The following is a 16031-nucleotide window of genomic DNA, read 5'->3' as shown; positions in this document are numbered from 1 at the left end:
TGTCGAAGTCGCTATAACGGAATTATTTTTGAACAGTTCTGATAGCGTCCACACAACAATGGTTGCTAGTGTCAAATTCTCATATGATGCGGCCTAAAGCTCACCGCATGGTGCGAAAACGCGCTCACAGCGAAAGTAAAACATTGTGCATGAACATGCATGCAGACACGCAGTCGGTCGCTGTGAACCCATGCGAGCGCTGGATTGAGGCTCCATTCTGTTATGCCCCATTTGGTTATACAGACAGCCCACTATAAGAACATATTTCACTTAGTTTACTCTCAGCGTTTGCCTACCTTTCACGCAAGAAGCCGGTATGGGAGACTCCATCGCAGCGACCGCGCACAGTGGTGTTCACGTACTGTACGTATTCGGTAAAGAGATAGCGTCTGTAAACAATTCTGTGCTTTCAGTTTGCCTAAGATTATTATATCGACAGTCAAAAACTTCCCTCGTTTTGAGAGTACCTGCATAAATGTCCAGGAGGGCTGGCACGTGGTGTTTTTATTTAGCGCCTTAAGCGAAACCTATGAGGAGCGCACCGCGTGATCCCTCATACTACGCAAGTGAGGCGCTTCCGACAGATGGCGATTCCGTAACTCCTCGCCGCCAATACAAGTGCGCCGCCTTGACAACAACGATGAACATATCCCACCAACACGTGGTTAAGCGAAATGCTGCGGCGGAGTGGGCCGCGGCAAGCTACGCAGACCCGTTTGCAGAGAGTTTCGTGAAGTAATTACCAGAGCTTGTGCTAGTGTCTGTGGGAGCTGCAGCGGTTCAGACAGCGAGGGAATCATGTGGGAAGTACGTGCATTTGGCTAAACTTGGTCCGCGACTTTGTAAATTGGTCATTTTCAACGTAGTAATGTGTATTAAACAATTAAGTAAACATTATCAAAATTGTCCGATGGTGGGATTCAAATACAGGACCTCTAGCACAGAATCCCGATATTGAAAACACGCCACGGACGCATGCATCGACAACGGTACAGAACGCCCTTAAGAATTTCTTGCCTGTAAACCAGCGTGTTGAGACGCTTGGCACGTTTCAATTTGGCTACCTCGACAGGTTGAACCACTGCACTAGGTAGCGATTGCGCATGTTTGCAGAGTATTCTGCACGTAGGAAAGTATAGAATGCTCTGAAATTTAGGACAATGAAGACAGATAAAGTGTAAATAAGCAAAGCGACAAGAACGTCTGAATCCACAAACACGAAGATCAGATAAATTCATGTACTTCCCATCATGGCTAAACGATGGCACCGCCAGAGTTCCCTCTACAGTAATTATTGTATTAAACACTACGTTTGCATCCACACACACGGGCGAACGCTTGCTAGTATTGTGTCACATGTCAAGACGCAGCTTATCGCACTTGTCGCACGGCGGGTTGGCGCCGCCTCTTTCTCTCGGCTAAAAAAAAAAAAAAAATAGACAAGCGCAACGTTACCACTGTAGCGCTGCAATTACTGCGCAGCTAGGTGCAAATTGCGCATGCGCAGTGCTGCATAACCAGTGCATGTAGAGCTGAAATCCGACTTGAGCAGTAACGACATGGACGCTGTCTTGCGTATGCCCCGGTAAAGTGTCAATCTCTTCGTTTCAACCGCGACGTCGGGGCGCGGTCGCAATGGTCCTGTGCGTCGAGACATTGTGCCCCCCTTCTCGCAGCGTGCAACTGCAACGGCCGGTCGCGCAAGTGCTTCTTCGACCAGGAGCTGTTCGAGCGCACGGGCCATGGCGGCCACTGCGTCAACTGCTCGGACAACACGGACGGCCCCAACTGCGAACGCTGCCGCGAGAACTACTACCAGAACAGCGACGGCCGGTGCATACCCTGCGAGTGCGACCCCGTCGGTGAGTGACTCGCTCGTGTTCACCTGTTGCCTATGTGTATGCATGTGACGCACGCTACGCTAAATTTACTGTGCCAGTATATGGCTCCGTCATAGGCAGTTGAATACGCAAGCGAATGGTGATTAGTTGGCTTATATAGGACTATACCTGCACGCGGAGTTTGCATCATGCTATACATGCTGACTCTGTCAGCGTCAGCATGTAGGACCGTTCTTTTACCCTTTCTTGGCGATTTCACTTGCCGCTCTTTCGTGTTAAAATGCTCGTAACAACCACATAGAGGGAAGGAAAGTGTTGGGGAAATTAATTTCCTCTATGCTTTCCTTGTCTTCATTGTCTGTTGGCTTCGCGTAGTTGTCCCTAACAATAAATTGAGCCCGAATTATATTCCCTTGCTTCTTCTCATTCCCTTGTCAGAAAGTGCTGTCAGAGAATTACCCCCGTTCTTCCTTCTACCATTTTTGTTTCATCGGGTGCCAGCGGCGAAATCGCCTTGCCAACTGGAGCGCTTTCTTACGCTGTTTCCTTACTGCCTTCGCTTTAAACGAAATTACAGGGCCGTGCTCCGTCGTTGCTTTCCTCTCTCCATTGCTCGTCAGTTCCTTCTTCCAAATGATATCCCGTTGCAGGCTCCCGGATGCTCCAGTGCAACAGCAAGGGCCAGTGTCCTTGCAAGCCGGGCGTCGAAGGGCACCGCTGCGACCGTTGCGCTCCAAACTTCTACGATTTCTCTGAACAAGGCTGCAGGTAAGTAAGCCATCAGCTAGGCAACGGCCGCGTGGAGGCAGCGAGGAGGAAACTGAATTTCGCGACGTTCTCGGCCAATAACAATCTCTCCTTGCTACGCTGTCATCCTTCCAAGTGAAAACAAAATCAGGGAAAGGCACTATCCTTGCCCTTACAATTAATGCAACGGTTTATGAGAACCTCGAAATATATCGGCGTCGTACAAATTATGCGCTTTCTTCAACTTTCTGAGTAAAAGCAAACAAAAGGTGCTTCGACCTTCGCGCAACGAAGCGAGGTTCTTCCAATTTGTTGTAGAGCAGGCGCGTGAACAGCAGAAGGCGACGCAGAATGTGCTGTCTCGTATGCCTTCCGTAGACATGCTCTTATGTCCGTGTCGCTCTGCCTGGGCTACTATAATTCAGCAGAAGACTCGCTCGTAAACCCATATGAGCACTCTCATCGAGCATAGGATCGTTGGCGTTAGGCTCAGCTTCGCAGGGTGTCGTGTGGTCGACAGCAATCGACTGTAGCGACGAATAGCGGTGCGAGCAGAGAATTTGAATGGACGCGGTCATAATGAGCGCGAGCTGCCAAAAGACGTGAGAAGAAAAAAAAAATCGACTGCGCCACTTCCAGTGACAGTCGCATTAGCACCTTCTGGAGAAGAGTTGTGCGATAAGCAGTGCACAGCAGCGAGTCACAAAATTCAGCGGCCATTTAGCGGTAAATGCGAAATAAATAAGTTAGCATTGCGGCGCACCTTGGTCCCATGATGTAAAGCGCGTTCACCACATTGCACACTGTTGTTCAGGATCTCGCTCGACGCATGTGCTTCCTCTTCGAGGAATATATGTCTCGAGCGGCCAGTCGCGCGGCAATTTAGCTTTTATTCGCGGGCTTCTTTCCCGCTCGCAAAAACACTTTTATGTAGCATGTACTGAGCAACCCAAAGCTGTGTCGGTAGTTTTTTATGTTATTCTGCAATTTTCTCATTAACACTTTTCATCAATTATAGTATTTCACAACTTCATTAATTAATTAAGGCTAATTGTCTAATTAGGCGGAATGGCAAGATATTCGGTGCATCTCCAAGCGACGGCAAATGACATTACCTTGGTTCTGTCCCGTGGCATTCGCATATTTTTCATGTAATTGGCTCAAGTTACGTGTGATGTATACAAGCACCCTTTTCGCGCCCGTGGCGTGGCACGCAGGCTGTGCGGCTGCAGCCAGGCAGGCAGCATGGACAGCCCGCCTTCGTGCAACCCTGGCACGGGCGTGTGCCGATGCAAGGCCAATGTGGAAGGACGCCAGTGCGACCGCTGCAAACCCGGGTTCTTCAACCTGCAGCGCGACAACGAGTTCGGGTGCACCCCTTGCTTCTGCTTCGGCCACTCGGCGCTGTGCCAGAGCGCGCCTGGCTACTCGCGGTACAGCCTGATCAGCACCTTCGCCAGAGGTGCGTCCCTTTTGCGAAGGCACGCGGACCCGAACGACGGGTGCGCCCAACAAGTTGCATGCAAGAGACGCTTACTGCTATACACGGGTGCTGCCAAGTGAAAAACGGCTGCAGCACTGTTCAACGCGGTCGCACACACAGCATGATTGCGCCCCCCCGTTTCCTTCTGGGCAGCATGCACGCACACGTGTCATTCTACATTTCGACTCGCGGTGACCGCATGTGTGCTCAGCGTCCTCTGATCGGACGCCTATCCATGGCAGCTTCGCTGCATAACAATTTCAACCGCCGAGCCTTCCCGAAACAAATGCTCGGACTTGCAAAAAATACTGCTGTCCTAAGCACTGTGGTCCAGCATCGTCGAAGCAAAAGTGCACTAATGGGCATGGACAGGGCATTCAGTCGGATATATATTTTGTAATGCCGTCTAGAACCTGTCAACACTCAACCCTTGACCACGCAGACAAGGAGCACTGGAAGGCGGCGGACATTCACGGACGCAGCGTCAACACTCGCCACGAGTACGCCGCCCACCACTTGGCTGTGGTGGCACCCGGAAAGGAAGCCGTCTACTTTCTCGCGCCAGGTCAGTCAGCTGTGTTCCTCGCTTTGCTGCACAACAGTTGGCGGCGGCTTTTCGAAGGTGGGGACGAACCGTTCTTCAAGTTTCTTTGGAAACGCGGTCTCGCCAAGAAATAAGAAAAGTGAAACCAGAGTACAATTTATCAGAGCGCGAATGGAACGAAAAGGGCATCTATTCCTTGCCTTTTTCCTTTTCTTTGTAATAATGGTAAAAGTACCAGCCTCTCGTGCGGCGACGCAGGACAACAAGAAAGTACTTGTCAATCAGTTACGACCAAGTTGCAATTTCTGCATTTCTCGAGTCCACAGGTTTTGCTCCTGCATTTACCGTAACGTTACAGTCCGTGTTTTGCGCCGCCAAGTGCTGAACGTCAGCATCGAAGCTACTGCCACGCGTGCATAACAAGCAGTCGGGAGCCTGTTGGGAAGACAGAGGCTGCGAGCTTCCAATCATTTTCGTGCGGTTTGGCCGCTGTTCTTGCGGAGCAATTCTAAACGCATCAAATATTCACTCCAGTATACTAAGTCGTGAGTGTATGTGTACGTTGTGTTATACTACCATCGCGTACTTTGTTTAGCAGGGACAAAAAACGTTCACTTTCTCTGACAAGGTGCGCAAAACGTCCTAAATAGGGTTTCCGCAAAGCCAGCGCTACTCTTTCCCCATTCTGTGCATGATGTAGGGTGCTCGTTGTATATTCTGGTGTATTTGTTTTCTTTCTGCGAAACAATTGATTGTGCCTGCGCAAAGTGCGCGGCCTTTTACCAAAGCGCGTGCCTCTCATTTTTGCGGTGGACGCGCAGACCGATACCTCGGTGACCAGCGCGCCTCGTACAACCAGAACCTGACGTTCACTCTGCGCATCGGCGAGGAAGGCCCGCAGTCATCGGTGGAGGACATCGTGCTGGAAGGGGCACACGGCAGCGTCTCGCAGCACATTTTTGGCCAGGGCAACGGGCTGCCGTCAATACGCAACCTGGAGTACCGATTCCGCCTGCACGAGGACCCGCGATACGGCTGGAATCCGACGCTCAGCTCGCGAGAGTTCATCAGCATCCTCTCGAACCTGACTGCCATCCGGATAAGGGCCACCTACGTACCACGAGGTGCGTTGCACGCTTTGCTCGCCGTGAACTTGCTCGATGCGCTGAGGAGAGTTTGCGGAATGTGCCATGTCATGCGATAGAGACGGCCCGAGGGTGTCAGTAATTGAGGACGTGTTCTAGAAGCAGATCGCTTGACAGGTTCCAGAGCAACTGCTGGGTTCAACGAAACCCTGCAGTAAAACAACGACCAATGGCTCTCTCGCCGATGGGCTAATGTCCAATTAGCTTCACCGTGGCGGTTTATTTTTCATTTTGTATTGACAAGAACCTGTTGTTTCCTGGTGGTGCTTGGGTAAAGGAAAATGCTTTGAACATCTTCAGTCCAGCTTTTGCAAGTTGTTGCAGTGCTTACTTAGCGGGGTTTTCTTTTTTCCTATAGCATCTTACACATATCGGCGCGGTCAGGATCACATCATCGTCTCTTAAATGACTCATTATTTCTTCCCGTCATCACTTTCGGTGTATACAGGCTTCCACGTATATACCACGGCGAAACCGTCTCTGCCCGCCCCTTCTCTCGCAGGCACGGGCTTCATCGACAACATCCAGCTCCAGTCGGCACAGCGTTCTGCCTACGGCACTGAGGCCGCCACCTGGGTCGAGATGTGCAACTGCCCCGAGGGATACGTGGGCCAGTTCTGCGAGTCGTGCGCGCCGGGATTCCGGCACGACCCGCCACGCGGCGGGAAGTTCTCGCGCTGTGTGCCCTGCAACTGCAACGGCCATGCGCTCATCTGCGAGCCGGACACCGGTCAGCCTGTCTTTTGCATGCGACACTTCTTGCGCCGTATCGGGACCTTTGTGTAGAAGCCATTCATTTATTTTTTTTTGTTAAAAGCAATATTAAAGAGAAACACTGAACCAGTTTAGCTACGCAAATAGTATTCTTTCAAAAACATGGTTGCGCTTGTCTTTATGTTAGGTTAGGTTAGGCTAGGTTTCGCTTTTCGCTTTTCACTTCGCTTTTCTTAATCTGGCGCCCAACTCCAGCGCTGGTGACGGCATTTCTAGTAACAAATATTCGTACCATTGTTGCATATATCTGCTCTCCCCCCCCCCCCCCACCCTCCGCTCCCGCCCCGTTTTTTCTTTTTTTGTCTGATTAAGTTGGAAAAGATTCGTAGTTTCAGGCTCTCGTCCATTTATAATCGAATGTAATCTTTGTCCATCAAAATATAACTGCATAATGAAGAAGCAATGTCGGTAAAACGGCGTCGGGACAACCATTCTTTTTTTTTTTCGCGTTTCATTTGGTTTACCAAGCCCCCACTCTAGGTATCACTGACACTTTTGGCATACCAATTTTTAAATAATCTAGTTGAGCTTAATACTACTGTGCAGTGTCGCTTTAAGGTTGGGGCCAACGTGCCAATGTTTCTTGTATGGATCGCCACGTGCATACATATTCAGTCTGTTACATTCACTCTGAACCGTTAGCGCAAGTGACTTCAATCTTCACCTAGCTTTTAGCAATGTAGAAATTAATAAAGTCACAGCAGTGTAATAATGTTATTCCAATTATGTTCCTTCTCACTCCTCATCTATATATATATATATATATATATATATATATATATATATATATATATATATATATATATATATGCCTTTATTCATAAAAACAAGTGGTACAAAGTGCCAAGGCATTAGGAAAAAAGTTGCTACAAAAGCAACTTGACTGGTCCAAATAACCAGAAGGTCCAAAAGGCAGCAGACAGCAAGGAGCGAGAGAAAAAAAAAAGAAAATGAAAGGAAAGAGGACAACGAAAATGGAGAAGGGAAAGAGTAATGGCATGCAGTACATAGATCTCACTTAAACAATCCTGCCTGATCTGCGCCTCACGTATATTGTAACCAGAATCGGCCGGTCCGGAGTGGTAGATAATAAGAACGGAATTGTTACAATATATTCGACCTAGGTGATGTTTTTAATTAGCGATTCATTTCACTGTCTCATGTCACACGCTTGCGCTGTCTGATGAAAAGCAAGAAAGGAGATAACATTGCCTTGTACCTAGAAAGTGAAGAGCTCGTGCTTTTATCGTGCCACTCAAAAAAAGCAGATAGAGAGAGACTGCAAAAAAGAAGAGCAAGAAAAAAAGTTCAGCTTGCCACTAGGTAGCCATGACGTCAAATTAACATGACGCAACGCACGCACGGGTTGTCACAGTGCGCCGAGTATCCTCGTGTGCAGTGACTTGTTTTGTCGAGATTAGAGAAATTGCGCTATTGCCGCCCCCATACTGGGTAAAATCAAAATAAATAAAGGGTGCTCCTTCGCTTCGTTAGAGTTCACTTCGGGTAAACGCATTTAATTTTGCACGAGTCAGGAATTTAGCTTGTAATGATTAAGATGAGATGAAGTGGTAAAAAGCTCTCTACTTTGTTTACACATGCATGGTTAGTGAGGCACGATGTGCCACTCATCCAAACAAAACAGACGCTCACAGGAAGTTGTAGACTTGAAATTATTGACAGTGATTGATCAAGATGTGTATCTGGAGCCACAACGTTTCAACAAGGGGACGTGTCTTTTTTGAAAGGCTGACGATGAAGACAGACCCCCTTGTCGAAAGGTCGGCTTCAGCTGTATTGCTTGTTCGACCGATGTTGACGTGCCATGCGTGTATCACAACTATAACCGGAAATATCGTGCTTGGAATAAAAAAAGGAAAGCTGCTTTGAAATAATAGAAAAAAAAAAAGACAATCAAGTGTCGTACGCACGACATTTGTCGACCATCGCATCAGATTATTCGCCAATGCATTTTTTCTTCGCTAACACAATCAGGTTGGTTGGCCTAAACCAGCGGCATTTCAGTTTGTGCCATAATTCATTCCATTGAATAGGTAGGTTTTTCTGGTTTGTACGCAGACACCTTTAACTAAAATTCTAATTATGCTTTTACGCGGCTTCGTCACACGCTCACCATGACTAACGGTATTTATGCTAATTGCTATCGTACGGTACTTTATTTTGGCAGCAACCAAGTTTCCAAAGTGCAATACGTCTAGACTAGCCGGACGATGCACAGCGAACGTGCACTTGCCGTCCAGCAGTGACTGGGAAAGCTTCATGACCTGGCGCTGTCAGTCCCACAATAACCATTAAACCTGTACTCAGGAGGCTGCCAAAACAAGAGGGCCGTCTGGTGAAATAATGCGTGCGAACAGTCTTGGAATGCTATCAGGAAAGGAAACCTAGCTCGTTGGTGTTGGAGCACTGGCTACCGCTATTCAACTGGGCAACCAACCTATCTGTGGCGCGATAGGTTGGTGGGACACTCGATTATTCCTCGAGTGTCCTTTACGTAAAGAAAAAATAGGTCGGGCTTCTCTGAGTTGGACGAAAAAAATATTGTGACGTATCAAGGATCCCACTAAAGTGCAGTTTACAAGTTGTGTTACGTTCGTGACATGTACCTTGCCCGCGTGCGTAAAGTTGTCCTCTCTCAAGCTTTTGTTCTGCAGCACGCACTCGAGTATTTGCATCTGCTTAGCAACTGGCCCCCAATCACGACGACAGCGTAGCATATATACTTGAGCATGGTGGCAAAACAGAGCAGACGACTGTGCTCCGATCCCGAGTTGTTGCTTTCCTTTCCCCATCGCTTGCCCTAATGGTGGTGGTTGCTAACCCCTGGCTGGTGTAGGGCACTGCATCTGCCAGCATAACACGGCGGGCGAGTTTTGCGAGCGTTGCGCGCCGCGCTACTACGGCAACGCGCTGGCGGGCACCCCGGACGACTGCCAGCCGTGTCCGTGCCCCGACCAGGGCGCCTGCGCCGTGCTGCCCGACGAGAGCGTCGTCTGCCTCGAGTGCCCGCAGGGATATTCCGGTGGGTGGTGCTGCCTAACACTCTGCTGTCCGGCCGGGCTGCGGCTTCTTTTTCGTCCCATTTATCCAGCGAGAGAGCGCAGGCTTCGTACTCATCGAGGGGGCACCATAAACTATGGCTCCAACGCTAGTTTAAGGACAAACGGGCTACACTATTTGCCCTGAGTTCACTTTAGAACGGACAAATCGCGTCTCCCAATTCATAACCACACATTCACTTTAACCTGAATGTCCAGCAAGCCTGAAATAAAGAGATAACATACGTCATGCCAGAGTCCTCAGAGTAGCTCCTTCAACAGCAAGCGGTCCATGAATACTCTTTCAGTGAGTCCTCCAAAGAAGACCGCAGTAATATTCCATCTTTAGCCTTTTAATTTAAATAAATGCTGTAAATTGTCCAACTGGAGGTTTAATGCCAGGCCTGCTAGCAGAAAGGTTTTAAAATATATTTAGAGAACATACGGCCGGGAACACGACCTTGGTCTCGCTGACGAAAGTATGACAAAAAAAAAGGTGAAATAATCTGTTATTAACTATGGTGTGTGGGGTGCGTTCTGCTGATGCAATTTGAATTTTGCGGAGGCTAATATGGGTTTGAATTTCTTATTATCAGGGATCTCACACTATAATGCCGATATAACCGACGGTCATTTCATCTCAGTGTATTCTGCGAGGCATGTTTCAGTGCTTGTCCAAATGCTCACGGAAACAGTGTATCTTTGAGTGTAACAAAACATTCGCAACTTCATGCAATTAAAATACTGCAACAAACACAACCTAGGCGGCTGGCAAAGTAAGTCCCTTTCTTATATATTCTTATAATTCAGAAAGGTACCTGATGCATTGCCTGAGGAATGTCTTTATATCGTTTATACATCGTGTATTCTTATGTTAACTTTTTTTTAGATCGACTGTGGTGGATTGTACCATTTTATTTGTTGAGGTGGTATAGTCAAAGCGTCTGTAACTCTAAAGAACAAAGAAGTATACCCACGTAGCTTCGGGCTTCCTCATTCTATCTTAGAAGCAAGACAGCCTTCATTTGTACCACAAAAAAACACTTTCTTGAAAAAAATACACCACTTGAGGCTCGGCGCTGTTGGTACAACATATTCGCGGGCGCTGAAGGAGAAATAGACAGGCAGAAATGGACAGACATGGGATCTAGTGTCTGTCTGTCTCTGCCTCGTTTGACGTGTGAATTAAGGTCCTGAGGTCGGTCAACACTAATGCCTGATGTCGCGGAACGTGCGGCCCATGGAGCTGACCCACTTGAACGTGCTTGCGACGCAAGTGCACATAAATTGCTCATGAACATTTTGCACCTTCTAATTTCAGCGTAGTCAGATCTGAGCACCGCACTCCGTTTAGGCCGGTCAGCGGTGAGGTCAGTGTTGACAAAAATGACCTTCTACGTCCTAATTTCTACCATGCCATTCACGTCACGCGTAATAGCAATATCACTCTTGCGCAAAGCACACGCAAAGTAAGGCTAACTAATTGCGCTTCGTTAGGATTATATAACGCTTGAAATTGCATGACGCAGGTACGTGCGTATATATCTCAGCTATTGACAGACTCCTAAGTTGTCGGATTTATTTTGTCAGAGACGGACAAACTCTTATCTCGCGTCATTTGCAAGTGACAAAGTATGCGCTATTATCAAACACGCCCGCAGAGAACTCCAGACAGGCGCGGATGTATTAGGCTGGACGAAGAAAGTGCGCAAAGAAATTAAGCGAGCGCGATGGTGATCGCGTCCAGGGCGGAGGTGCGACCTGTGCTTCGACGGACACTACGGCGACCCGCAAGGAAACTTTGGGTCCAAGGTTCCTTGCAAGAAATGCGAGTGCAACGACAACATCGACCCCAACGCTGTGGCCAACTGCAACACGTGAGCGGGTCTTGTTTGCATTTCATTTCGACTGACGGCTTTGTAAAGTCACTTGCTGTGCGGTTCAGTGTTCATCTGACAAGAAAGGTGCGGCCCTGAATAAATTAAGCACATTTCTTAAAAATCTGAATATCGGACCTTATCCGTACTCCATGGTGGGAAACCTGTGTGTCACGGGAGCTCTGTTGATTCGGCATGCGCACATAGCCGACTGACACCGTAGTGTCTGTCAAAATTAAAGGGTGGCCATAAGTGAAAAGTTACCATTAAACATTTTAACCTGTTAATCGGTAATTTTAATATATTTTGATCGGCTTTGCGATATATAAGCGAGAAAAAAAAAAAGCCGGTGATTGAGCGCAATGAACTACTTACTTTGAACAAAGAAAAAGACCATGCTATTTTAATCTACTTGAAAAGCACTCTGCGTAATGGCCACTCTAGCTCACACGTGTACACAAAGAGCAATCGATGATTTTGACATCCACGCACCCGACAGCCGTTGGGCACCCTTTCTCAGCAAGAGAAGCGGGGGCGTCGGTGCCGTTGTTTGACTCGAGCAGAATGCGCTTCTCTTGATGGGTACTGCATGTTCAGCAGATGCAAGCGTGCGGCGCAACATGCATTAGCGGTTTGTTGTCACGATAAGCCCGCCTTAAAATTAAAACGTCTGTTTATGCTTTCAGAACGCGTTTGGCTCCTAACTATGCGATCACTCAAACCACCAATGACGGCCGTTTAAAGCGTCACTTTTAAAGCGTCGACAGCATCTTCGCACGACTGCTCTCTCCCCCTCTTCTTTTTTCTTTGGGCGGCAGAACTCGCGCGCGATATCCCATTGAGCAATTTGTGTCACATGCTCAGTGTGACGTAGTGGGCTTCGCGCTTGTCAAGCTTCGACCTTTTCGAGACGCTGTTTTAACGCGACAGCGTTAAGGGCCTCGTGTCGCAGGAAAGCTGGTATCGTCGGCGTTGGTGTCGGCGGCGTTGGCCGTGAGCGAAAAATCCCGAAGGCAATTCATAAATAAAAACAACTTGCAAGATGGGCTGGGTCGAACCAGGGTCTCCGGAGTGTGAGATGGAGACGCTACCACTCAGCCATGAGTTCGATAGTTCAAAGCGCAACAAAAGCGCCTCTAGTGAATGCGGTGTTGCCTTAGAAACGTGCCGTTGAAAGTTATACTGAGGTGTATATCGGTAATTATGAGCATGTAAATTACAGAAGTCGCAGTTAACCGAGTAGCGAAGTACGTTTCTGCTACATTTCTTCTGCGCGTGGTGCACATGCAGAGCCATCTTGCGGCAAACACAGAAGACCCCCTCCTCGCAACGTACGGCGCTGCCCCAACAGGTGGCGTGCCGCCCGCCCGCTTCTCCCCTTCGTCTTGTTTGAGCGCATTGGGGCCGTGCGGGGACCGGTGCGAGGATGCCCCAATACCCTTGCATTTAATAAGTGTTCTCGCTCTCTCCCCTTCGAACTTCCAGCGTGCGTCACTCAAACCCTCATGTTTAGGCGATGTGGCTCCTCTTTCCGCTCACAGCGCGATTCCTAGGTGCAGTGTCCGATGCAGGACGCCTCCGACGTGATCGCTGCGCTGTTCCGCGTCTGGTGGGAAAGCGTCCCCTGCGATGTCTGCTGAGCTGCTGGCGAGGAGTCATGCGTCTGCGTGGTGCTCCCAAGCGAGATAGAGGACGATCCCATTGAGGTGTCAGCCCCATGATCGCATCCACCTTCATGGCGCGTCGCGGCCCGGCTGTCTGCGCTGATCACGACGTTTGGCTCGCGTAGATCGTTTCTCCCTCCGAGACACTGAGTTCTTTGGTTCGTTCCGCTTGCTCAGGCTCACGTTTCGTCTTTCTGCGACTCAAGAGCATGCCGAGCGAATGGGTGGGCGGTGCGAATGGGGTGCAATAACGCGATCGCGTTCCACTCTTGAAGGCGAAGCTTAAGCGTCCTCCAGTTTTTTTACGCTATACTTGTATTCGCGCGCACTTCTGACAAAAGTGTTCGGTGAAAGTCTAGTGTAATCTAGCAGCATGCAGTATTTGTGTAGTATGCGTTCATAATTATTTTAGCAGGAAGCTCAGTAGCCGCATTCAGCGACCCACATCCAGCAGACGTGACGTATGTTATGCTCCCTTTTGGCAGAACGACTGGCGAGTGCCTCAAGTGCGTCTACAACACCACCGGCTTCAACTGCGAGCGCTGTTTGCCCGGACACTTCGGAGACGCGCTGTCCGTGCCCAAGGGGGACTGCAAGCGTGAGTGTGTATATATCCTGAGGGGCAGCAGGCTTTGAATGTGCCCCCAAAAGGGTCTATACGCAAAAAACTGCACTATACGGAGTGCGTGCTTAAATAGGAGCAATAGGCGTGCACAACTCTTCCAGCTAAAGCGATTGCATGCTCTTGCGAAAAATTTCCTGCAGTATAGTTTCATGTCGCAGTGGTTCATTTTAGTAACACGTTTGTGAGAAGAATTCGTCCATTCTGCGTAGAAAATATCCAAAGTACACGTTGCCGACAGTAAAGTTTAGAATTAGCGGCAACGGTCGCACCACATCTGGTCGTTGCCACGGAGGAGGCTGTGGGAGGAAAAATAACCGGCGCACACCTTGTTTCAGCTGTGACAGACAGCGCCACCAATTAAACGCCCATAAAATGCTGTACACTGTCTGTCTGATATCGCCACAGGCAATGCATATGCCTCTTATCCAGGCTACGCGAAATGGGCAAGTAATGTGCCTAAATGCAGTATTAATCCACCGCGAAATGATACTTCTGTGTGAAATTTGAGCATGCGGAGGAGCCAGCGGTTTAGCCCAAACAGAGATTTAGCACCGGCGTTCTTATTTATGCTGCGTTTGGGAAATATATTCTCATCCAGTGACCGTATGTGCGTGTATGTTCTGATCGGGCTGACCCGTTCCACTTAGGATAAGCATCTTTGGGTTTCTTGCTTTCAGCTAGTGGCTAGTATAAGAGTTGCGAGCCAGTCTCAGCATCGAGAATATTAAGATTTTGGTCATGGCTGTTGCATCTTAGTTTTTATGAAAAATTAATTTACTTAGAATGACGCGTGCTCATACCATTATGGTAGCTTTTAGATTACGCAGGTGCGTATATGCTTCCAACAAACTGGCTGTCACCTACAGAATGAAGTAAATCGCTGAATCCTGGCTTCGCTCCATGGGTTCCTTAAGGCTACCATTGGCAAGCGCATTTTTTCTTTCTTTATTTCGTTCGTACTTTCTTTTGATGCACGCACGCATTCTTTCGAGGCGCATCACTAGCGTCGTGTACTACAGGTTGCACGCAATAAAAAAGTTAACGCAGTTCAGAGAGAGAGGATGGGGGTGCAAAAAGGGCGGTGAGAGACGAGACGGAATGTGCAGCGTGCGACTGCCACCGGCTCGGCTCGACGGAGGGCTCCGAGTGTGACCCGCGCACGGGCCAGTGCGCCTGCAAGGCGAACGTGGCGGGCCGCCAGTGCGGCCAGTGCCGCGAGGGCCACTGGAACCTGCAGAGCGGCGACGGCTGCGAAGCCTGCAACTGCAACCTAGTCGGCTCGTACAACCGCACCTGCGACCAGCGCACGGGGCACTGCCACTGCCGGCCCGGCGTCACCGGAAAGCAGTGCGACCAGTGCCTGCCGTACCACTACGGCTTCTCGCCCGACGGCTGCGTGCGTGAGTATGCCGCTTGGGTCTTCTTCGAGGCATTGTCGCCACGGCTGCAAAAAAGCTGCGCGTAAGGAACCGGGCACGCCGGATAAGCATAACAATGCAGTCAATTCACTCGCTCGTTTCTAGTTCAAAGGTGCAAAAAGAAAAAAAGAACTCGCATCGCATAAGGGTAGGTATTGACTTGTTCTTCGACAGCCTGGAAAATGGCCATACATGGCCCTTGCGACTTTAAACTCATCAGTCAGCTCGGAAAAAAAACGATAAAGGGATAGCAAACCGTGCAATCCGAAAAGGGATAATGCAATTTGTCAATAATTATACACTTCCAGCGTGTCTTTTTTCCGCTCTCACATATTTTTTAGCTTGCACTAGCTTTATTATTTTGCTCTGCCCTCTATCCCAAAGTACAGCATTTTATTTAGGGAAAATCCATCTTCCTTCTTTTCTCCGTTGCAAGAGCGAGCGTAAGCGTCTGTGAACATGATCGCAGTCACAATACAATCTGCTTTTTCACGCGCTTACATTCGCTAAACCTCACTAATCAAACTGCAATGACACTTTCCAAGTACCAGGAACGATAATGACCTGTGAACCACTGCGTATCGATAACACTGAACATTAAAACTGAAGAGGGCTAGTCAAGTTGACCTGCGAGCAAATTTTTCGAAGCACCCCAGCATCATTTGTTTGTCATAAACTTTATGGGGGAAAAAGTCATTTCAGTTCGGATTATAGGTACGCACTTCATTTTTGCTAAGGTCTGCTAATGTATGTCCTTGACATATCTAACCACAAAAAAATGCCGCGCACTTTTGGCATTCAGCAACGCCAACCTGCACTGTTCGACGTCCTATTAAGGATCCCACTTGTTTAGT

At 48.7% G+C, this 16031-nt stretch overlaps 1 protein-coding gene across 4 annotated transcripts in view; it reads left to right on the top strand.

Annotated features, from left to right (window-relative positions):
• LanB2 (laminin subunit gamma-1) overlaps positions 1–16031 on the top strand; it is a 335820-nt gene that overhangs the window by 291672 nt on the left and 28117 nt on the right. For all 4 annotated transcript variants that reach the window (XM_055064956.2, XM_055064957.2, XM_050168405.3 and 1 more), the window contains 10 exons: positions 1677–1862; positions 2492–2609; positions 3806–4050; positions 4514–4636; positions 5437–5739; positions 6263–6490; positions 9392–9577; positions 11341–11470; positions 13620–13732; positions 14866–15159. In XM_055064956.2, coding sequence (XP_054920931.1) covers positions 1677–1862; positions 2492–2609; positions 3806–4050; positions 4514–4636; positions 5437–5739; positions 6263–6490; positions 9392–9577; positions 11341–11470; positions 13620–13732; positions 14866–15159 — 1926 coding nt within the window. The remainder of the gene's footprint in view (positions 1–1676; positions 1863–2491; positions 2610–3805; positions 4051–4513; positions 4637–5436; positions 5740–6262; positions 6491–9391; positions 9578–11340; positions 11471–13619; positions 13733–14865; positions 15160–16031) is intronic.

The sequence above is a fragment of the Dermacentor andersoni genome, chromosome 1 (assembly GCF_023375885.2).
Source record: "Dermacentor andersoni chromosome 1, qqDerAnde1_hic_scaffold, whole genome shotgun sequence".
Classification (NCBI taxonomy): Eukaryota; Metazoa; Arthropoda; class Arachnida; order Ixodida; family Ixodidae; genus Dermacentor; species Dermacentor andersoni.
Note: the sequence above shows the minus strand (reverse complement) of the source record. Positions and strands in the feature narration are given on the sequence as shown.